At 43.0% G+C, this 24,443-nt stretch overlaps 2 protein-coding genes across 2 annotated transcripts; one reads left to right on the forward strand and one right to left on the reverse strand.

Annotated features, from left to right (window-relative positions):
• Positions 1 to 896: 896 nt before the first annotated feature.
• Positions 897 to 7,443, reverse strand: LOC133351187 (neutral phospholipase A2 3-like). Its single transcript, XM_061566211.1, has 4 exons — positions 7,060 to 7,443; positions 4,021 to 4,195; positions 2,513 to 2,619; positions 897 to 1,946 (listed from the first exon to the last, which is right to left on the reverse strand). The coding sequence occupies exons 1-4, from the start codon at positions 7,097 to 7,099 to the stop codon at positions 1,807 to 1,809; spliced, it is 462 nt and encodes a 153-aa protein (XP_061422195.1). The 5' UTR covers positions 7,100 to 7,443; the 3' UTR covers positions 897 to 1,806.
• An 8,068-nt stretch (positions 7,444 to 15,511) lies between these two features.
• LOC133351140 (phospholipase A2 A2-actitoxin-Cgg2a-like) lies at positions 15,512 to 19,321 on the forward strand. The gene is made up of 4 exons (XM_061566121.1): positions 15,512 to 15,730; positions 16,335 to 16,503; positions 17,928 to 18,034; positions 18,527 to 19,321. The coding sequence occupies exons 1-4, from the start codon at positions 15,688 to 15,690 to the stop codon at positions 18,652 to 18,654; spliced, it is 447 nt and encodes a 148-aa protein (XP_061422105.1). The 5' UTR covers positions 15,512 to 15,687; the 3' UTR covers positions 18,655 to 19,321.
• Positions 19,322 to 24,443: the final 5,122 nt, after the last annotated feature.

A 24,443-nucleotide genomic window follows, 5' to 3' on the forward strand; every position in this document is an offset into this window, starting at 1 on the left:
GTAGCATAATAGAATAGGTTTTCTGGCAACAGGTGTTAGGATGTGTTAAGATGTTAAAACACCAAACTGAAACCTTTACAAGGAATCATGTCTGCATTAACCACAATACTTTTGGTCAGAATGCAAACAAAAAAGGTACTTTGATAATATATGCATTGTCATTGAAACTGATTGGTCCGCACCAGAGACAACTTTCTTTTGAGCCTAGTCTCAAAAGGGTGTTAGACCAGAGGACGTCAAAAGGCGTACAGCACAAAGACAATGCACAATCAGAGTAATGAGGGCTCGGGGTGAGAAACTACATCATGGGACCTTCTTTGCCAGTACCATCTTAACACCTGTTTTGTTGCCAGAAAAAGGGGAAAACCTATTCTCATATTTTGGTACTGGCAAATGAGGTCCCATGATTCATAGCACATGTTGGGTTTTTAGTGTGAATAAGGAGCTTCCATACCTGTCAACCTCTTATTAGCGCCTACCTTATTACACACAAATTTAGACCTTATTGGTCACACCGTGCCCTTAAAATCTCAACGTTTATCCTACAAAGTCCCATCACAAGGGAGAAACACAAACATATAGACTTTTTTTGGCCCGTATTGAAACGGCTGTATGCCGTATGGACCTGAAAACTCAATTTCCCTGTACAAGAACACGCGTAAACCGTGTGGGTTGACAGGTATGAGCTTCACATGAAAGGGTCTCAGAAGTAGTTCTGTGAGATATCATTCTGCAGGGAATCTTCTCACACCACGGGCTGATAACTGCTTTGTGATAGTTCTGAATGCATCTCTCGTTCATAACGTTACGCCACTTGCACGACAGGAATACAAATGATCAACGTTTATTGAGTAAATGATGAATACATGGTGAAGTTGCAATGTTGATGTAGTTTTAAATGCGTGTGGATACAAGCCTGTTTAAAGCGAGCTCATTCTCAATTTTAAACAATAAAAAAAGGAAACATTGCTTCAACCTAAATGTACTAATTATACGAGGTGTATCATAATAAAAAAATGAAACATTGCTTCAACCTAAATGTACTAATTATACGAGATGTATCATGTCAGCATTGGTGGCAGTGCATGAAGCAGATGACCCTGCCCCAATTTTTGTACAGCTAAGGCCAGGCCACTTTAAAAAATGTTTCGAGACAATGCGTTTAAAAATCCCCAGCGCTCAGCTAACATTGCTATTGTGCTCGCCCTGCAGTACTCAACAGTGGGATTACTTTGAGAAGCCATACTAATGAAATCCATTTTGTAAACTGTATTCTTAGAAGCCAGCCTACAGACCATTGTCGCAAATCGGTCTAGTCTCCAGTGATACAGCACCCTTACACCCCATCTCAGGCTTGCCACCACCTTGGCGACCTTACATCCGGTGCAGACACAGCAACGTCTCTGCACCTGCTGCGACACGTGACCTCGCATGGGTTAAAATGTCCTTTCTGTCATCTCTGTGTGTGGGCGGCGCGCTTTGAGAAAAAAAAACCACAAACTCTTTTTTTATTCAAGCAAGTAAGGCCCACTGAACTATATAGCTCTTTTTGTTCAGAAGTGACCATGCCACAGATGATAGCTCAACGACGTGGCTTATCATGTGGACGTTTATATCAGCCGAATACTCTAAACGCACTTCGATTCTAATTGTAGAGGGGAAAAAGCGGAGGACCCTAATAAAAATCCACACGACCACGGGGAGAACGTGCAAACTCCAAAGATACAGGCGTCAGGGCCAGGGGATCGACCCCACGACCTTCTGTGTACAAGGCGAGGTAGTTAACATCGTGATGCCAAATCCGCGTCATCGACAAATGGGCTTGGTGCCCAGACACGGCCCCGTGAAGTCCACGAAGCGACTGTTGAAGGGCGCGTGCGTGAAGCAGGCGGATGCCCTCCGATCGCACTCGCAGATCTTCCTCTCACACCAGTCGTTCTTTGCGTCTGTGGAGGGGTTTGGTGGGAATGAAAGTTATCATTTGGGATGGTGGCGAGCACCGATTAATGAACAGCTTTAACGCTTTGATCGACGGAGTTTTTTTGCGTGGTTGATTATGTACGTATGATATGTTGAACTTCTTTCGCACCGTACGTAGCCAGCCGTGCTAATCGGAGGTGCGGAGGAAGGATTACTTGGGTCCCTTAAGATGTATGTCCGATCCAATAGCCTCGCTATTGAAGGCTGGGGACCCCTTACAAGCCACGCCGGCGTGACACGGCTAATGATGCCGTTCCCGTCACCAAGTCTCGTCCATCACCCCCCGTCCAGCGGCGCACGTGGGAACAGAGGTCAACTATTTTTTTTTTGCCCAAAAAAAATGTCTTGTTATCGAAGCAATATATAATCGGTAGAGTAATTGTCTGCTCTACGCCACTTTTATTTCCGAACGTTTCAGCTTTTCGATCCCACTTTATTTCGCCAATGGGCCATCTTTCTGATCCGTATGTCCAACGGGCGTTCGTTTCTGGGTTGACTTCAGAGTCTCGCTGAGACGGCACTTGCCCATTACCGCACGTGATGCGTCCGTGTTTACAGGTGTAGTGGTAAATGTCGCTGTAAGGGTTGCAGCCCGCCGTGATCGCCCGGTTGTAGCAGCAGTCATGAGAGCGACAGCAGCTGTTGAGATCAAAAGAGACACAAAGTCGGCGTAGCGCTCGATGCCTGAATACGTGCGCGCATAACGGTCAAAGAATCACAACAGTTTGAGCGCACAACAACCACTTTAATGCCGCGAAATAAAGCCACGTCGGTCTGCCGCTAGGGTCCCGACTGACTCGGCAGGCAATTTCAGAAGAGACTCGGCGACCGCTTCGGTGAACAACAAGAGCCTCATGGCCGAGCCGCCGGTCAAGCCTCCTGTCTTCTTAGAAATGCGTCGGCCACGGTGGACTTCACGCGGAATCTGCGGCGGATTACACCGCTTGCAACATTGTTGGCATTCGCCTTGATTGTTGCAACGCCATCCTTAGTCGGCGAACAACAAAACAACTCCTTCAACAGGCTTCAGCAGCAGCAAAAGAACCTGTCACGCACTGGTCCTTGGCATCAGGCGCAGCCATATGGTTCCAATGTCTTCGCTAAAAAAACCCAATGCACCGGACTCCCCGTCACATCAAGGATAAAGTACAAAACAAAATCGTTATCCTGTGCTCACCGAATTCTTTTTCAAGATCTCCCGCCATATCTCTCCACCCTTTTCACTCCACTGACCACAGCAAACCGCTAAGACTTATGGAGTACATCCAGAAACATTCTAATTGTCACCAGAATCAAGGACTGCACTGGCTGAGCAGCGTTTCCCTCATAGGCGCACCGATCATCTGTAAATCTCGCCCACTGCACATGCCTGTCATGCAATGGCCATCTATCTTCAAGCAGCAGTTCAAGGGTCTCACCTGTTCAGGCTCTCAGCTGCTCACGCTAGCATATGAGGTTCTTTTAGCTCTCGATACGTGCCTCCGATTCGATAAATATGCTTGCATTTCTAAATAGAATTAATGAAATAATAAAAATAAAACATAATAAAATAATTCTCACGACGTTTCGGCCACAACGACTTTACCGAAAGAACCAAGAAGATGAATCCCTGCAGTCACGAAAGCTTTAAATCGAAATTTCTAAGTATAGTTTAATACTGCAGACAATCATCTGACCCATAGGTGGCAGACATCTCAAGCCAGAGGACGAGAGGACTCTAGCCGCCACGCATATAAAGGATTTAGAGTGAAAAACTTTGTTTTTACGGGTTATACTTATTTTATTTTACTTTTATTAATTAAAAATTTTTACCTACGTGACTTAACCGAAAAAAACCTAAGAATATGGGTCCAATATCGCTTAAGGAATGCTATGCAAATGCCACTGACCTCTGAGTCACCTGCTAACCACTTTGTTGGGAATTGTTGAGTGCGCCTTTGAGGATGCACGTTGCACAGGTAATCCTTGACGCGGTCGTATTCACACACATCGCGCAGAAAATGAATTCGTGGATATTGTGTGTTATTCCGTCATTCTTACCGGTCTGTGGGGTCTACTGGCGCCCCCTTGCCTCCAAAGCCACAGTGACAGCCATAGCCGTAATAGTCCAAAGGCTGACGATTCATCCGGCACTCGATCATGTTACCAAACTGCACAACGTTCCGCCTGTACCGCAGTCTGTTTGAGTCCGTGCACTCTGTAGCGCTGAGAAGGACTGAGAAACATGGACAAAGTAACGTGACTTCATGAATAATGAGTCTTGCCGAGTCAAAGGGTGTCTATGCTGTAATGAGCATTGGGGTCACTATCATATCCATTTGTGAGGCTTGCCTCTCATTCGGAGGAAGTCTATTCACAATACCAGTAAGTGGTATTAATTTAATTAAACCTGGCCAGATGATGGGATAAGATGACCTTCTGCCCGGATTTGAACTTGCATCCTTTTGATTGTAAGTTGAACACTAACCCGAGTACGACTTCGCTGAATACTAATAATATACGTATACATTGTAATTTGTAAATCATTTAATTGCAGCCGCATGTGAAGAGACTTTAATAAAAAAAAAAGCAATGCATGAGTAATACGACTGGGAAAGACGAGGTATTTCTAAAAATAGGTTTATCAAAGAGAGGCTGGCTGAATCTCAAAATCGTGTTCATGTCTAGTCCTGCTTGGAATGTTTGGCTGGTTGCTTAAGTATTTCAACATGTGGGAGGAAAAACCAGCACACCCTGAGAAAACCCCATGCATTTGTGAGCAGATGACACTAAAAAGAATCCATATTGATAGGCCAGACATCAACTTAATCTACACATTGCTGGTAGCCATGTCATAGGTCTGCATGATGGAAGTATTGCACACAGGATCATCCACCAACAATCCACCAACTCGCACTTACATGCAATGGCTTTCAGGCATCTGCCACCATGTCCAATAAGGTCATACAAAGGTCACAAACAAAAACACTTCCAGTAGTTCTTTACGTAATTAATCATACTTAGGTCTTTAGGGGTTTTAATTTTCATTGACTGGAATAAACAAGGAGTACATACTAATATTCTTGATTTTTTCGGTAAAGTCACGTAGAAGGGAAATAATAAAATAATAAAAATAAAACATGATAAAATAATGACTTTATTATTTCGCTTTTACGTGACTTTACCGAAAGAACCAAGAAGATGAATCCCTGCAGTCACGAAAGCTTTAAATCGAAAGAGTACATACTCTTTGGTTCTTTCGGTAAAGTCACGTAGGTATAAAATAAAATAAGGAGTACGTTCAGTAAACATTTATCATATTGTGATCATTGTAATTGTTATCTCTCTTTATCAATCAACTATCGAATTAAGGCTATTGCCCAAAATCTAGTCGTTGGATTTAAATGGGATTCTAAACACATAACAGAAGTTCACAAACACTGGAAAGAGGAGAAATTTCTACAACAAATTAAAATATTTATCTTAAAATTTGGATATGAAAAGGGCAAATTGTGTTTGGACACAAAGATTGTCGAGAAACTGACCCAAAATATTTCATTCATACACCTACTATTCGCCAAGTTAAGACTAAATTAGAGACATTATTTAAAAATGCGTTCCGAATGACATAAGCTAAGTGGCTTAAAAATACAATAGTCTCAATTGTAGTTTAGCGTTTCAATGTGTCTTTCTTCTTCTCTTCATTTTATCGTGTATATTGCCGCGAGTATTGTTTGAAACCAAGTATTTGATCTGGTATTTACTGAGTAATTATTTAAAATGCCCATTTTTTTCAGCACCCGGAGATATACTGCATGAAAAGCATCATATGAATAATACAACATGATAATGATGACGAATGCCATAATTTCTTTGTTCCATCTCCAATTTCAAAGTCCACTTACGGGTGCTTTTTTTTTATTCTCTCTCGGCTGCAAATCCATCTTTGACTTTGCCAACCAGATGGGCTCTTTCTTTTTAAAGCGACCAGACTAGTGACCTTTTCTGAAGGTGGCCATGAGGTGGCAATTAAGCCAATGGATAATTAAATCTATCTGTGTGAAGATAATGACAAACATCTCAATGCAGGACGATCCAGGGAGACAAAAACGCTTGATACTTTCCTGGATAAATGTTTATTTTATTTTCTTACGAAGTCTGAGTATAATAGTGCCACTTCCTACTCAATTTCCACGTGGTTTTTTTTATCGGTTATTGTCATGTTATTCGCCTTTGACACCCAAATATTTCCCTCCTCACTCCTTTGTGCGGTGTTGAGGTTTTGCGCTCTATTTGTTCTTCATTGGCAAGCGAGCAAGCTTTTCGTGGGCAGCGTTTTTACAACATACACTGTACACATGTCGACTGAAAAACAATACTGTGAATGTAGCAGTATTTTCGCTGAGGAAACAATGGTGCAAGAATCTTACATACTCCCGCCTCTGTCAACACGGCAGTATAAATGAGTTGCACAGCAGTTAGTCGAACAGTGGGTCGCGTGGTGGGGTAAAGTGTGGGTACTCCTACCTCTTCCAAGACGGCTAGCCAGTGTGGAAGGCTAAGACAAAAAAATATCCTCGGTAAGGGCTGTCTAGAGCTCCCACTGGTTAAGGCACCTTCTGCCAGTAGTGTCGTGAGAAAAGTAATTGCAGGAGCTGCACCTTTGCCACTTTACTGTAGGTATGCAGACCATGTACACAACTAACATTGACCCATATAGTCTTAAAACGGCACTTTTTGTGCGTATATATACTGCCCCATAAACAATTGCATGGTGAGGTGTATCAGCATACCATGTGTAGTATTTAATATACTGACAATTTATTGTCTCTTTAAAATGCCTTCAGCTGCATTGCGTTCTTAATGTCAGTAACTCACGCCGTTATAACAGAGTCGTACCAAGTTGCATCTCTGGCTGCAAAAGGAGCTAATAAAAATCCAGTGCACATCATAAAGCACAGACACACACACACACGCACAATGTTTAGCGATAACTTTACAATACGACACCCTCCGTTTAAAACGTAGTGCTGCACATTGCTTCACGTTATTCTCCGACACGTTTACGATCGCGTTCGCGTGGGTCAGAAATTGCCTTACCTCCGAACAAGCAAGCTGCAGTCCACAATGCACGATCCATAGCTTCTGGTCGATTTCGACAAAAACCCACCAAAACACAACCGTTCCCTCGAAAGTCCAATAAAACTGGCGCTTAGATTTCAGTTCACGCGCGCGCAGCGTACTAGCCTCCCGGCTCGAGTAGGGGCAATTGCTTCACTGGGTGGATATTTCTGACATCAGGTATATATAAGAAAATAAATCTGAATACAAGTCTGGCTGTTACTTTGTTGTCGTGCAGAGCATACGGGACATTTTAGTTTTTCCGAGTGGGCACTGTTGAGTTAAATTGGTGACTTTTGGGGAAATAGCCACATTAATGTTAATGGCTTTGCCAGAAATGTCAGCTCCCAATAAAACCCAGACTTTGCGATTGTTGTGCCTCCAGCCTAAACTTTTAATTTTAAACAGGCCCCTTGGCATGTGCGCCTGTGAGTGGCTGTGTGTTTGTGTGCACTCGTGTGTTACAATGTGATGGTCTGGATATTTTTAAGTTTGGTTTTCACGAAAAATATAATTCGTGGAATCAAGAAAATTCACTGAATGATGATGTACGTGTTTTAAGCGGATTACAGTGCAAGTGAACTTACGCGAACGTTCATGATGCTACGCCAACATGTGAGTATGTGTGTGTTTGTATGTGCTTAGTTTTTTTCTCGTTACACTAAAGCAATCCTTTTATGGATCTGTTAGTGCCTTGTTTATCTCTGAATATGAACACACGTATGTTTTTATTGACTTACAACGCAAGTGAATTAGGTTAACATGTGTAAAGTTACTCCAAGCTAACACTTGTAAAATTGTGCTGTTGTCTGTCTGTATGTGCTTTGTATTGGTCTTAAAAATATTTTGTATGCATCTGTTGGTGCTTTATGTGTGTAAGACATTCAATGCCACATGCAGAGACTTGCCGAAAACTGTTTAAGGGTGGGAGACCTGGCATGAAAGATGAGCCGTTTATGAATCAAACACTCACTCACCACTACAGTCCAATGATTTATTACTGGAAATAAAAATCCATTAAGTGTATTGTCAGTGAATGTTAATGACTTTTTGAGAAATGCAAGATGAAAATACTTTTCTGCCATCGTCATTAACAATGCCGTCTCTTCAGAAAAGATGGACACTTGGACAAAATACCAGCTTGTTTTATATTTTACACACTGTGTCAGTTGTGAGGCAATGTGCATAGCATTCTGTTGAATTATTTTATGTCTGTGATATTTACATTTGACAACATGCTTCTTAGAAAAGAATTTGTCATCAGTCACAAATGGATAAAAAATATTAACAAATAAAAAACTTTCATAAAGAATAACATAATTATGTACAGTCTTGTTTCACCCTCACAATACATTTGATAATTGTATAATCCCCACTTCATCATGAAAACATGCATTTGTATGGTTTTCATTCATTCCATATGGGCATGTGAGCGAGGTTTGGCTCTGAACCATAACTCTAAATGTACTATGGCGCAAGGCCCAGCTCTACAGATGGCTCCCACTGGAACAGTTAAGACTTTTCCCTTCCCGCTCACCCTGGTTATGAGCCAATGCATGACCTTACCGTGGCTCGAGTGAGCCCTGCCTGCAATTTGGCCCGTAACTATGGTAGGCAGATGTTTGTGTTTCTCATCATGTTAGTGGGAAGACATTGCTCAGAGACTCAGGTGGAAGGTAAAGGTGCATCCTTGTGGCTTGCCTTCAAAAGTCACTGCTGGCAGACGGCCATCTACTCGAGGATATTTGGGCCTACCCTTTCATGCTTGCCAGACATCTTGGAATAGGTAGGCGTACCTACAATTTACCTGACCACACACCACTTCCCGAACAACTAATTGAGGTGGTACCCATTTATACTGCTGGGTGGACAGAGGCGCGGACTTAAGAAACATCCCCATTGTTTCAATTGCCACCACCTCTGCATTGCAAGCCCAAAGTGCAAACCATTGCACCATGGCACAATCCATTAATTTGTAAAGAGGGCCCGAAATATTGTTCTGGTTTGGTGCCCAGTGTGCCATAAATGCATATTCTGGGTTGTATTATTTCCAGGTGTAAACACTATTATCGCCATAAATGTGTAACGTTGCCTACATTTTGCTATGTACAAACAGTCAGAGGAAACGTTGACAATCATGTATATTTTGTACCCAGAATGGATAATATAATTTCAAAGAATATATTACTTCACAATTGTAACAATCGGTAACTTGTTTTTAACACTCTTATACTTATTTATCCTATAACTTTCTATACAGCTCTCACAACATTGCTACTCCCTTCCTCTCCAGGCTTAACTGCGCCCAATATATATTTCACTCCTTTGTATATCGACTCTCCTACTCCCTAAATTGCCCCAACTGACGGCTTCGGGCTGCCCGTTAACTGCCCCAACTGACAGCATCGTGGCTGCCCGTTAACTGCCCCAACTGACAGCCTTGTGGCTGCCCGTTAACTGCCCCAACTGACAGCTTCGTGGCTGCCCGTTAACTGCCCCAACTGACAGCTTCGTGGCTGCCCGTTAACTGCCCCAACTGACAGCTTCGTGGCTGCCCGTTAACTGCCCCAACTGACAGCTTCATGGCTGCCCGTCAACTGCTCCAACTGACAGCCTCGCGGCTGCCCGTTGACTGCTCCAACTGACAGCCTCGCGGCTGCCCGTTAACTGCCCCAACTGACAGCCTCGCGGCTGCCCGTTAACTGCCCCAAACTCCACCTCACACCCACGAGCTGCAGGAGCGGGTGGCTCCGTCCACTCAGTGGCGCCGACAACGCTCACGCTCAGCACCACCAGTGGGTAGTCCCAACCCGGAGCTCCCCGCCGTGATGCCACCTCCCCCCATCAGCATACAGCCCCTCAACTTCTTTATACACAAGGATGGTCTTCACTACATATGCCCACAGTGGAGATTTCCCTGCTTTTTTAAATCCTTTATATTAAGTTCGCATGCTTGCTTTCTTGCTTGCGTGCTTGCGTGCTTGCTTGCTTACGACCGTGCAAATCTTTCGGTCGTTTTTTAACCCACTTCCCGTGATCCAATCGCAGCTGACATTTTCCACACAGACTCGTTGTGCCAGACAATTATTGTTCGTGAAAAAAAGTTCCCAAAATGTTACACTTTTTAGGCAAAAAAAAATATTTTACATATATTCAAAAGAACTCATTCTTGGCTCTGGCTGAACGTCACAGTGTAAGAGCCCAGAGCGTAACCCAGTGGCGGCTCCTGCAAAATCTCTCAGGGGGGCAAATGTCTGGATGATTGATAAGGATAAGGTCCACCCATGCAATTGATAAATTAACAGCTTAAGCATGTAAAGGCAACTTCACTTCTTTAATATTAATGAAAAATAAAGTGACTCTTACAATACATCTTGTTTGTTTCTATACTCACTATTAAAACAAACCACTCAAGTTTATTTTATTAAAGATTCCACTAGATTTTGATTTAAAACTTTCGTGACTGCAGGGATTCATCTTCTTGGTTCTTTCGGTAAAGTCACGTAGAAGGGAAGTAATAAAATAATAAAAATAAAACATAATAAAATTATTCTCACGACGTTTCGGCCACAACGCAAGCAGCCGTCCTCAGGTGAAAACCAGGTCCGTCGAGGCGACAGAGTCTGAATGAAACAGCATATATATAAGCTGGGCACCTTGACAAAGGAATTTGCATATCAAGAGGAATTTAGCATATTTATGGGAAATGCAGGAATGTGATTAGTACTGCATATGCATGTGCATTATGCAGGATTAACAGCATCAAAGGGAGCTGCAGTTGCTGCTGCTGCTGCAGTTGCTGCTGCTGCAGTTGCTGCTGCTGCTGCTGCTGCAGTTGCTGCTGCTGCAGTTGCAGTTGCTGCCTTATCCATTTAAATATAACACTATGTATTATTCTACCCACCCTAATGTGTATCACACTGCTATATATTTACTATACAATTACGACACCATACATTACTCTGCACACTGCACCATGCCAGTGAGTAGAACGTTGTGGCCGAAACGTCGTGAGAATAACTTGCGTTGTGGACGAAACGTCGTGAGAATAATTTTATTATGTTTTATTTTTATTATTTTATTACTTCCCTTCTACGTGACTTTACCGAAAGAACCAAGAAGAAGATTCCACTAGGTGGCGATAAATTATATTGTTGGATGAAACGTGCTTACGTATGATGACGTTAGCACGTGTGATGACGTAAGCACGTATGATGACGTAAGCACGTTAGGGCTTGCCCTCCCGGAAGCCATAGAGAATGCATTGGAGCGCCCGCCGTTCGAAAAAAACATCTTTGAATGTAAGTCTATGGGGCCACTCGGGGCGATTCTCAGCCGGAGTGAAATCGCCCAAAAAGAGGCGGTTATCCACAGAACGTGACATGACGCTGATTGGACTATATCCAGAGGCTGACAGTGACGGCTAGCGTGACTCTGTGGTTCAATGACATTGGTGGTGCGTCGCCCAATCGCCCTAATGAAGAAACCGCCCCTGGCGTAACCCCTCCACAGGCCGTGGCGGAGTAGCGCAGTTGGTAGCGCCCTCGCTTCCCATGCCAAAGGTCTCGGGATCGATCCCCGCGTCCTCCACAGGCGAATATATTTTTAAATCCTTTATATTAAGTTCGCTGCCACGCATATAAAGGATTTATAGTGAAAACTTTGTTTTTACGGGTTTACTTATTACCTTCTCTTGTTATCCACTCTATAATTAACATGTAAAATATATATAAATAATATGTATATATCTAGAATTGCAGCATATATATGAATGATATCTGTAGTTATGATTTTGAATTCGTGCACTGCTGTGACCACCCATGTGAATTGAGGGAAACGTTCACAGAAATGGGAAGACGTTGCAGCGTTCACAAAGACCACAATTTTCTTTCCGAGCCATCACATTTTGCCACGGTAATATTGGATACATAGATGGGATAACGTTTGCATGAGGTAGTAGACCATGCTCACCTCAGCGGTGTTTTCTAGTAAGGGGTGACAGTTAAACTATCAGGGGTCAGTCATAATATGGTCACTTGAGTAGTTTGTGAATGCATAAAGTTGGATGAAGGTTTGACGAGTCAAGATTGTTCAGAAATGTAAATATTTTGCCCGATCTTGGGTAAGCTCGTAGGCGTGTGTAAGCTTTGTTACCTTGATCTATTATATCCTTGACTCTTTGTTTCATGTCTCGATCCGTAAAAGGTGACCCCACGGAAACTTCTGTGGCCCAAATCCTACAGCGCACATCATAGGCTGCTTCATGGTGAAGGCCCAATTCGGATTGTTAAGCGGTAAGCAGACACTGATTTATAAAAAGGGCCATTTTTGAGTGTTGGGTTGTCTGAGTTACAGAAACACGGGCACTCAGAGGTTGTCTCTAGGTGACTTCGACTCTCAAAGAAGGCGCAGAGGCTCGTGTGCTGGTGATTGTTGCTATCATGCTTGCGAGTGGTATGTTTTATTTTTCTCTCTAGGTTAAACAACTTTCCGAATTAAACCATCATTCATTACCGTGAGAAGCAGCAGTATTATACTATATTAGCTTATATCACAACAACAAACCACGTTTATTTTAAATGGGCTTCATGCAAAATGTTTGGTGGGTGGTGGGGGGGTGTGCGATGAGCCTGATTACGTAAGTTCAATTTCTGCCCGTGGTTGAAACATCAGGGGTTAGTGACATCTGAATCAGTCCTCGGTCCCCTCTTCTTGCTGTGAGGCACAGATGTTGCCGCTGCACTGTAAAGCGGTGAAGTGAATTCATGATGTCAGGGAAATACATTTTAATAACGTGAAAAAGGTATCTCATGGCCAGATAAAGATGTCATGGACGTCTGCTTGCCCATATAAAAAGTTATGGAGCAAGCACAGAGACTAATAATGGCGATTACATGCCCAGAAACGATAACATCGAAGCTACGGTCGAGTCCATTCTTGAACGCATGCACCTAACTTTAACCCTATTGCTTACCCAAAACCTACCATATTAATAAAAAGTATGCGGCCCTTGCACCACCACCTTCTCCAACCATTATATAAACGGAATGTTAGCTTCCTGCAATCTCTCATTTACTTGATACAGCTGTCGTGGCTGTGACGGTTCCACCTGAAGACGGAAACTTGTGTTGCCTCCGAAACGTCGTGATTTTTATTTTATTTTACTTTTTAATGTTTTTACCTACGTGACTTTACCGAAAAAACCTAAAAATATGAATCATTGCAGTCACGAAAGCTTCAAATCTAGAACTGGGTTCTTTTGTTCGAGCATGAGTGTGAGCATAGGCTCAATGTGTTGTACTTCGTTGTAATCGATGCAACGATTTACAAGCAATTCCCTAATTGCCGCTTTTCCTTTCGGTTTTTTAGTTACTGCCTTCGGCGAGATTTGCTGCATGCATGCATGACGCGTCCATGATGTTATAATTTGATCCTGCCACAGAACCACCCTGCTAGGACTTTCAGGAGCGAGGAGCGTGCATTCGAGTTCTGTAATTTAACAGAGAATAAAACTTGTATTGTTAAGATACAGAGCCGAATGGACAATTCATGAACACTTTATATTACTAAAACTACACACTTCTCTGTTGCACATCGGTGACTGCAATGTGATCTATCCCTCTCGCCATTGCATTGAGAGGCATTTAAGGAGAAACGAATGAAAGGGATTAATTTAAACCTTTAATATGTATTGATTGTACAGCTTCTTATAAACCACCGCAAATGTCAGAATATTTTTAGAGCTGAAGATAAATTCACATATAGTTCCAATTTGGCAGGGTGGCGCCGTAATAACACCGATGCCTCACAGCAACATGCCCTTGGGTTCATTTCCCGACTCGGGCACCTTCCTGTATGGACTTTAAAATCAAGATTCCTGTATGGAGTTTGTATGTTTTCCTTCTGTGCTGCATGTGTTTCCTGGTTTCCGCTCTTAGCTAAAAAAAAAGCCATACAATGTTACTGGTATTGGCCAAACATACCAATACTGAACACTTATCTGAAGATTAGTCAATTTGGACTCTGCGTAGCATTGTAGCCATTACTGCGAAACGTTGGCAGAAACCCTCCTGAAAGAAATCTTGAGCCTTGGGTGACGCTTTGCTGGGAAAACAAATATGGTGATAATAACAATAATACAACTATTAAATTTGGACTTAAAACTTTCGTGACTGCAGGAATTCATATTCTTGGTTCTTTCGGTAAAGTCACGTAGATAGAAAACAAAAATCTAAATTGAAAGCAAGAAATCCACGATGTTTCGATCGCAACACAACTGCTCTTCTTCACTTCTCTCCACCCGATGAAGGCCGCTGGTGTTGCGATCGAAACGTCGTGGGTTTTTTGCTTTTCATTTAGATTTTTGTTTTCTATCTACGTGACTTCACCGAAAGAACCAAGAATAATAATAAACCAATTAATTCCATGTAAAGTCTCCACAAGTATCATTTTTTTATTAACAGTGGTGAGAACGTAGCCTGGCACCACAATATGATAGAAAATAATGCTTCAGGGCCCCATTTTAATAACCAAAAGATTATCTTTGTCCAATGCTACATTTTTACTAAATCTGAGGACATATGACTTCTACATTACAAAAAATATGATTATATGAAGGTTGCCACATCATTTATAGGCAGAGTAATATGCAATGCATGATTTTTATGAACTTGGTAACCTTCCCCCAATTGCAATGCTAATTATTTCATAATTTACAGTTGGGGCATTCATTGCATCTTCACTAGAAATTTAAATCCATTGCTCAAAAACAGTCAAACAATTTTTACAAAACTACTTCTATGTTAATAAATTGCATTTATTCCCCCTTTTCAACGTAACACTTTGATATAAACAAATAAAATAGGCTGGTATCAGTTTTCGTATAACTCCTGCACTAGTTAGTAGGCGATACCCATTGCAGTGGTAAAGGTGCAACCCTGCGATTGTTTATATTTACCACCGCTAGTGAAGGACCTCCCCTGGAGGGTGCTCTAGAGAGCCCTTCTAGAGGGTACTTGGCCTACTCTTCCACGCTGGTCAGGCACCTTATACGAGAGCGTGTAAATCCACACTTTACCCCACTTTATGCGGATCTGCCAATCGACTAAATTCTGTGTACCCATTTATACTGCCCGGTGGGGACAGAAACGGTGGGAGGATTTAAGAAATGTACCCAATGTTTCCACTGCAGTGGAATTGTCTGGTAATGGGTGAAAGACAATCTGGGGGGGGGGGGGGGTCAGCAAAAAAAGTATCATTTAAATACATTAGTATGTACTTGAATGATCAAAGTTGGATGAGGCTGTGATTAGTAAATAATATTCATGTATAATCAAACATGCATTGTCCTATCTAAGCTCATAAGTGTGTGCAAATATTGTAACCTCCATCGATATCTTTCAACTTTTGTTTGTTGCCCTGTTCAGGACAAAGTGACCGACGGAAACTTTCGTGGCCCTAATTCCACGGAGCAAACGGCTGCTTCAAGGTACAAAAACCCCCACAAATCTGATTGGTCAGGACGTGGGCAGGCAACGAGATAAAAAGGGGTATTTTGGAGTGTGGGACAGCATTGACCAGGTTGACATCAACGCTGAAGACGTTTCGATGGCTCGTATGCTGGCGATTGCTGCTATTGCGCTTGCAAGTGGTGAGTTGCATATTTCTACTTCAGGTTCAATCAACTGGTAATACATACACCGTAAACATCGGTTAGAGCACCACCAAACACTACTGGCAGCATCATCAGCACTATACTAACCTGAAACACATTAAAGACATGATTGCAATTCTGATGGGTTTTCTGGCTGCATAGTATTTTGTTCAGTATGATGCCCGACGTTTCACTTCACACGCAGGGAGCTTCTTCAGGAACTCAATTCAGTGGAGCGAAACGTCGGACATTACGCCGAACAACACGCGGTACAATACAAAAGCCTATCAAAGAGCTAAACAGCAATTTGAAAAAACCTAAGCAATAGTAAATACATTAAATTCATCAAGACAGTGAAAGCATTAATATCACCGACAAATTGATTAAAACCACCTACTGCAATGTCCATTGAACATTTGCTACATTCGTGTTCACTATTTCATGACGATAGGTAAATAAAACTTGTTAAACTCATGGAAAAAATGAAAGCCATTGTTTCGAGCAATGCCGTTTTCACAATATCACGTGGAAGCAAACACGCATTTAACACGTTGCTCCGGTTCATTGGTACGTCTGTGTGCTCACATGTCGTGTTTCGCAGTGTATCTTGCAAGTGGACAGGAGGTCGACAATCATAAGCATAAGCGATCCAGCTGGAACTTTGCTTGGATGATCTACCGTGTCACGGGAAGAAATCCACTCGATTACAGTGGCTACGGCTGTCACTGTATTTTGGGAAGTGAAGGACACCCAGTCGATGCTGTGGACAAGTGAGTGTGTGCATTGTGTATTTTCCCCATGTGTCTTTTCCCATTTCCAGCCTAACCAGTCATCCAGCAGGTAGCCTTGAACGTTAATGCAGGCACCAAACACAGTAGGGCTTTGACTTTGGCCCAAGGAATTCCATCCAAACAGGTCGTGCAATTTGAGTAAAATTAGTTGAAATTTTCTTGGTGGAGGAACACAAGAGCTGTGTTTATATATATTCCAACCTGAGCATTCCACGTATAGTTAGGAATTAGGTGGGTTGAGTTATTCAAGAAAATTTTCCACAATAAATAATTGTGGGATAGATATTAGGCATGTAATTAATAACAAAAAACTACATTTGTATCCCATCAGGTATAATGAAATAGCGACATAAAATCTGTCGCTATTTCATTATACCTGATGATGATTGCTTGTGTTGCAATCGAAACGTCGTATGCTATTATTAAATTTAATTTATTATTTTATCTTTAGACGTGACTTAACCGAAAGAACCAAATAATCATTTACTGCAGTCACGAAAGTTCTAAAATTAAGATTTGTATCCCAATTCCCGTGTTTAGCTTACACCGTACATTTCGACCCCCAAATCATCCTTCGTGCATCGAAACTCATCAGATCTGAGTAGCTAAGCAGGCTTGGGCCTTGTTAGTACATGGTTGAGTGACCAGCAGGGATTGTCAGACGTTTGTAGGCTTGGGGCTTACAAGGTGCCTAGAAGATGGCAGGGTTGAATGTCACCACCTCTTGTGATTTGTTGGTTTTCTGTGGGTATTTCTGGTTTCCTCCCACGTGCAAAACACTCGCCAATGTAACTGGCCAAACACCTCTCTCGGAAAAGAGTCTTGAGAAACAGTGAGGCTTTCCTAAGTAAATAATCATCATCAACTAACATAAAAATAATTAACGCCAGATTTGAAGCTTTCGTGACTGCAATGATTCATATTCTTAGGTTTTTTCGGTAAAGTCACGTAGGTAAAAACATTAAAAAGTAAAATAAAATAAAAATCACGACGTTTCGGAGGCAACACAAGCTTCCGTCTTCAGGTGGTACCGTCACAGCCACGACGGCTGTATCAAGTAAATGAGAGATTGCAGGAGCTACTACCACCTTCTCCGACCATTATATAAACGGAGTGGTAGCTCCTACAATCTCTCATTTACTTGATACAGCCGTCGTGGCTGTGACGGTACCACCTGAAGACGGAAGCTTGTGTTGCCTCCGAAACGTCGTGATTTTTATTTTATTTTACTTTTTAATGTTTTTACCTACGTGACTTTACCGAAAAAACCTAAGAATAATAATTAACGCCCACAATAATACACTTAATTTGTTTCGACGTATCAGGTTTAGACTACATTGTTCGAATAATTGCAAAGCAAAACTGAGCATTAGTAACTCTGGCCGATGGCTGTCCGTACACAGGTGCTGTCAAGTTCACAACCGATGCTATGACGCCGCATTCAGTATGGGGTGCGCACCGCATTTGGATTCTTATGAATTCAGCACTCGAGGAAAAGCCATAACCTGCAGTAAGTGACGGCCAAGCATTCTGTCTTTACACACATTTATCATACAACACATTTCATAACGATGGCTATTGTGCCGGTGTTCAGCACACATCCATCACTCGACACAATCATCAGTGATACTGCCCAAAATGAAGAAATCATTAACAGGTAATAGTTCAGCCATAGCATATCAGGGCCATTGCCTGACATGTCGCCTATTATATAAAAATGACAGCTTTTATAGCGCCGTTCACAAGATCTCAAGGCGCTACATATCGATGGCAATGGGGGGGGGGGGGGGGGTGTAAGGTGTGTCTAAGTTACGTAGAAAATGGAAGCGTTCTTGACGGACGTGTTGAGTTTTTTTGGTAATTTGTGAGCCACTGTCAAAGCAGCATCACACACACACACAAATCGAATTTAACATTATTTTGACATTTACATGTGGTTAAAGCCGAATGTTAATTCTGTCAATAATGGTAACGCATGTCTTGTTTCGTTCCCATATTATAGGGAAGCAGGGATCACCATGCGAAACACTGGCATGCTCCTGTGACAAAGCTGCCGTGGAGTGTTTCGCAATTCACGACTTTGACGACAATTTCCAGAATTTCAAGAGAAACGGAGTTTGTGACAATTAGAAAACAGCCGTTTTATGAGGAGGGAATAAAGACACAACATTCGCATTTTAAAGCACCTACGTTTACGTATGATCGGTGATAACCCGCAAAATAATATGATTTACGATAAACCAAACGTTGGATGTAAAATATGCCATTAAATTCGTTATTTAAATTATAAAACATGTTAACCAATTTTGTTTACTTAAAAATTAGGATTCAACCCATACAGACATGAAATTATGGATCAAAATATCCTTTGAGCTATACCGATCGCATCCTTAGGCTGTCATTCAGTTTCATGACTTAATTAATTAGTTGTCTAATTAAGTTAATCGTGAAGATCATATGTGACTGCAGGTTGTGCTATTATTGGTGAAAATACTGTATAACTATGGTGCAGGACTGCAGTTGTGCTTTAGTGGTGAAATATAATTCCTGATGACTTGTGCTGAAGTGCATCAAATGAAACAAAAAAAATGTAATTTGAAAAACAATTCTATTGATAATGCGAACTAAGATGATTACAACTGGTTGTGGTGTTTGCACTATATATAATAAAGTGTTCAATGGATGTTCAAGTATCACTCTTTCTATTTGATATGGATTTGAATTGAGTAGCAATTTCATATAAATCACTGGAGTGATATGACCTTGCCGATGACCAAATCACCAAAAATGGATGATAATCAGGATTGAGCCCACTAAATATTAAAAACTATTTAAAATTTAGTTTTAATCAGGTAAGATCCACTAAAATATGCTAGCTCTTTTTGAGAAGTGACCTAGCCACAAATGATTGCCCAACAAAGTGGCTTATCACGTGGAAATGTGTAGCGGCCAAATACTTTAAACGCACGCTGTTTCTAAATGTAGAGGGGAAAAAAACCAGGGGACTCGGAGAAAAATCCACACGACCACGAGGGGAAACCATCCAAACTCCAAATATCCAGCAGGCGTCAGGGTCGGGATCGAACCCACGAACCTCCTGTATACCACGCGACGCAGTTAACGTCCCGCTACCGTGGCACCCTTGGATGGATGGCCACCAGGGCTTACCAGGGGTTGGTAAGGAAATGGCAGCGTTGAGTATTGCACCCTAATTTCCAGGGACTATCTCCGGGTTTATTTCCATATAAAAAAAAACACTCATCAATGCAGGGCCCTGCATTGTGATGCTTTTGCAGACAATTAATTAGCATTACAATTATTATCATGGGACTTTTTCGTGTGCCAGTGTCAATGTATGTAAAATAAGAATAGGTTTTATCCTTTCTGGCAATAAAACAGGTGTTAATATTTTCAAACGCCAAACTTGTGCAAGGAATAAAGTCTGCATTAACCACGCATACTTTGTGGTGAACATGCAAAACAAACATGCTCTAATAATATATGCATTGCCTTTGAAACTGATTGGCCTACACCAGACAGCCTTCTCTATGGCCTCGTCTCACCAGTGTCAGACCACAGAACGCCAAAAGCGAAGAGCACACAGACAAGGCACTATCATAGCACCTATAGCACCTATAGCATTACAATTATTGCTCATGAACATGTGAACGAAAATGTTCAAATATCACGTGTTATACGGTATTCATAGTGCGTTTGTGTTCGCGCTGCCAAAACTGATAGACATCATCAAAATGGATGTCATGTGAAGTGGAAGAAAGACACCGACGTAACAATGCCACCTGGAATGAGCTCCTATTTATTTAGCATCTCTTTTTAGCAATTAAAGATTCAAGTTGACGTAAAAAATTTAACATTCCTTTATGATGTCTGCATTAAAGTTTTTTGGATGTATGACTGAAGCCTGCTTTTCATTTCATGTTTCATAAAACGTGATATAGTATTTAATTAAAGGTCCCGGGATACAGCACACACTCACGCTCACTCTCATGGTACATTAACATTTGCTGAAACCAGTATATTAATGATGTCGCAATGTCACTTCTGAATGACTTTGGACAGAACATTATCAAATGAGATAACATATTTCAGAATATTTCAGGTCGTATTTGTTAATGGCCTTGGCGGGAGTTCGTGCTGTTTTCAATCAACAATAGGCTTTATTAAGGAGGGTCATGATTGAATGGGATGTTTGTTTGGCTTTTTTTTTTCTTATTAATTCCAGGTCTTATAACGCATATTCTATACGCATACAAATACCGTACAGAAATTATGGCAGTTACGCCTCTTATCTGCGTGGTTTGGTGGTGGATTGGATCTGACCCCTGAATTGAAGTCATTTATCCACAACCCCGCAAGGTCACCATACACACAGGAACGCATACAGCTAGACTCCACTAAACCATGGGGATGTTGAAGGTGATGGTGCGGGGGGACATCTCAAGTCAGTCAACTCATGGCACCACCTGGATCTGTCCCGTGACCTCCTGCCAGCCGGCGTTCGACACTTCACGTGACCTTAAAGTGCACATAGCCTGGCACAAAGCACCATGGTGACGGCACCGCCACTTAGTGGTGAATGGCGGTTGTTGTTGGGGGTGCTACTCGCAGATGCTGAAATCTGCACTGGTAAAGTTCACGCTGGGGCGGTCTGGCCTGCGGATTTTAGTAGCTTATTTTTAGCTGAGAAATTTAGTTAATGGATGTGGAAAAAACGCGAATTACCGGAGAAAGGCACATGACTATAGACTGGAAATAAAATAAAAACTTACCACATCACTATGGCACAGTTTTATTGTCTTAAAGAAAACAATCCTTCTAAAATTCAGTTTAACACGTCGGCTTACTCAGATTGTAAATGTTATGTCTTTCCTCTCCAATACTCCCATGTGTGTACTAGTAACGAATTGGCACATTCTGTTTACGTGTTGGGTGGTGGCGAGTTTAACAACACATTTATATATTTACGCGATCTAACCCAAAAAAACCCTGTATTATGGCTTTCTAAAACTACTAAAACTAATAATCTGTTTTAATTTTACCAGATATGGCCCACTAAGTTATATAGCTCTTATTCAGAAGCTACCTGACCATAAATGACAGCTCAACGAAGTGGCTTATCATGTGGAAATTTATAACAACCAAATACTCGAAACGCATATTTCTAAATGTGCAAAGGAAAAAGCAGGTGACCACGGAGAGAACATGCAAACTATAAATACTGTATACAGCAGGCGTCAGGGTCGGGATGGAACCCACGACCTCCTGTAAACCAGGCGAGGTAGTTAACATCTCGCCACCGTGGCGCCCCAATTAAGATTAAAACATTCCCAAAGCCTTAGAAAGCCACCACATCTCGCCAATGCTTTCTACCCTCCGTCATCAGTGTAATGTGCCGGGGTAGCAAGATCCACTCGGACGATGTTGCCACATCATCGTGCTGATGCAAGAAGCACCAGTCTGCCTAGCAACTTCAGAATTCATTATTCTCTCAAACTACCTAACGTGTATACCCTTTTGGACCCATGCGCTTAACGTTCGTAACCCTAAACCGAATCCACACAAATTGTGGCTGATGTGGATAATTTGATGCATAAAGGGAAGAAAAAAACATCTCCAGTGTGCAACTGTGGTCACCCAAAACAGACCGCGGAACACATAACGACTCAATGCCCAAATGACAAACATTAAGGAGGCATCCTCAAAGGGATAAACTTCACTACTCCTGACTCAATGATCTGACTCAAGCACCTTCGTGTAAATTTTGACTTAAGACTTTCGTGACTGCAGGAATTCATATTGTTGGTTCTTTCGGTAAAGTAACGTAGATATAAAAAAATATATATTTAAAAAATTACGACGTTTCGATCGCTTGTGTTGTGATCCACACGTCGTAATTTTTATTTTATTTACTTAAAAAAAAAATTCTATCTACGTGACTTTACCGAAAGAACCAAGAATACACCTTCATGTAATATTATAGTTGTTGCTCGACATCAACATCTATCTATCTTCTTCTTTTCTTCTCTATCTCTATATATATAAAAGTAAAAATTTGTCTGTCGGTTTGTGGCGGGGTTTGTGTGTGTGTTTGTGTGTGTTCGCGCGCTTGCCAAGGATTTTGCTCTCCAACCGTGGGGTTCACATGAAATACAAATCGCCAGGAAGCACGCCGTAAGCCCTGCAGTGAGCAAGCGCTATTCCTTTTTCACATCCGTCAACTTTAAATCAGTTTAATTAGAGATTTAGTGTGATTTTTGTGGGCTTTTGTGATGCCGCCGCCACGAAGCCGTTCGGCAGGCACCAAATCCCCGACCTCGCCACCACCAAGCAACGGAGCCGACCCCGCGTCCCCCTCACCTCACCTCACATGAACACACCCGCACTCATTTCCCCCCCCCCCATAGAGCTCCGAGGGGAGGTCGCCTGGCCGACCGGTTTTTATCCGAGAGACCCTTATCGGGATTAATTCTCACGGTTTCCGGCGATCAGGGAATTGGATGACCTCCCCCGTGCTACGTGGCACCGCGGCGCTGCGGCCGGCCTTAATATGGTGTGGTCGCGGCGTGGGGCATTCGGCCACCGCGGTTGAGGCGCATTTCCCCCCACACACACTCCCACGGGTCGACGGGGCGAGCAGGGGAGGCACGGGACAGCATGAATAGCGGGGTCACAGGGGCTGTTGCGCATAGTCATGGAGGGTTGGGATAATTGCGCTTGAGCGCGCAGGCCCCATTGTTAGGAAGGGTAAGGGAGTAATTAGGATGTACACCGCCAACGTCGCTCACTGATTAGCATATCAACAGCGCCTGGGGACTGCCGTGCGCGGGCTTGGGGTGCACGAGCCCATTGTTCAGCGCAGCATCCCCTTTGGAGGTAGGGAGGATAAATAGAGGAGCGCAGAGGGGAAATCGCTCTCTTACTCCAGCGCCAGGCGACCAGACGCAGCTCGAGCCAGCGACCCGGACGTCCGTGCGACGCACCGAGGCACGCGGTTAACACAAGGATCAGCGGACCGCCGTGGACACTTAACAGTGAGTAAGAAGGTGAATTAGAATCATAGCCGATAAATAGGGAATAGGTACAGGTTTAGTGGAATAGGCCAGCCTCGTCGACTCACTGATTCAACATCAATTCGCAGGTGGCATATAATAAATCATTAATAGCGAAGCGTGGTCTCGCGTGATCTTGTCGTGCAGTGTGAGCGTGTGGGTGCGCTGTGTGCACAGTGGTTCGCCACGTGAGTGAGCGCTGCGCGGAGCTGAGCGCGCGGGTTGCGTGTGGGAACGCGTGTGGTACTGTGTGTGCGTAAGCTCGCGGCGTGCTTAATAGGCGTACCCCAGGTGCGCGATCATAACGCAAGCGGCCAGCAGACGGCGAGCGCTGCGCAGAGCGGCGCAAGAGTGGGTGTCGCGTGTGTTCACTCCGTGTGTGATACAGGTGCGCGATCATAACTTGCGTAGTTGGTGTGGAGTTGGAGTGCACGGAGCGGCGTGTGTGTGTGTGCATACGTTCGTTACATGTCGGATACGGATGCGCATTGGTAACGTGCCGCACAGGGCTATACTGCGAGCACGGCGTTTGATTGACGATGATGTGCGCACGTATGCTCGCAGCGTGGGAGCGCGGCGCGAGGCTGTAACAGTAGGGGCGTCGCATTCGAATGCCGGCGAAACCGTAGCGAGTAATAGGGAGGTGGGGTAACGTAAACGGAATAGGGGATGCAGGCGGGAGGGACCCCGGGGGCCGACGGCCCCCACAAATTGGTGTCGGAAGCGGTACGGACCCCCGCGTTACCTCACGCTAAAATAAGACTAATATTTACCGGCCGGGGGGCCCCTTCGTGGAAGGCATTCGCCCGCAATCTCTTAGGGGCCAAGGAAATTAATGGATGGACGGAC

Source organism: Lethenteron reissneri, chromosome 36 (assembly GCF_015708825.2).
Source record: "Lethenteron reissneri isolate LAM-NWPU_2019-01 chromosome 36, ASM1570882v1, whole genome shotgun sequence".
Classification (NCBI taxonomy): Eukaryota; Metazoa; Chordata; class Hyperoartia; order Petromyzontiformes; family Petromyzontidae; genus Lethenteron; species Lethenteron reissneri.

What these genes read in the sequence shown, in the direction of transcription:
- LOC133351140 (XM_061566121.1), top strand. Translation starts at nt 15,688, where the DNA reads ATGGCTCGTATGCTGGCGATTGCTGCTATTGCGCTTGCAAGTG. An exon ending in TGCTATTGCGCTTGCAAGTG is followed by an intron (nt 15,731 to 16,334) that starts GTGAGTTGCATA and finishes CGTGTTTCGCAG; the next exon opens with TGTATCTTGCAAGTGGACAG. An exon ending in CCAGTCGATGCTGTGGACAA is followed by an intron (nt 16,504 to 17,927) that starts GTGAGTGTGTGC and finishes GTCCGTACACAG; the next exon opens with GTGCTGTCAAGTTCACAACC.
- LOC133351187 (XM_061566211.1), bottom strand. Translation starts at nt 7,099, where the DNA reads ATGGATCGTGCATTGTGGACTGCAGCTTGCTTGTTCGGAG. An exon ending in TGCAGCTTGCTTGTTCGGAG is followed by an intron (nt 4,196 to 7,059) that starts GTAAGGCAATTT and finishes CATGTTTCTCAG; the next exon opens with TCCTTCTCAGCGCTACAGAG. An exon ending in CCAGTAGACCCCACAGACCG is followed by an intron (nt 2,620 to 4,020) that starts GTAAGAATGACG and finishes TGATCTCAACAG; the next exon opens with CTGCTGTCGCTCTCATGACT.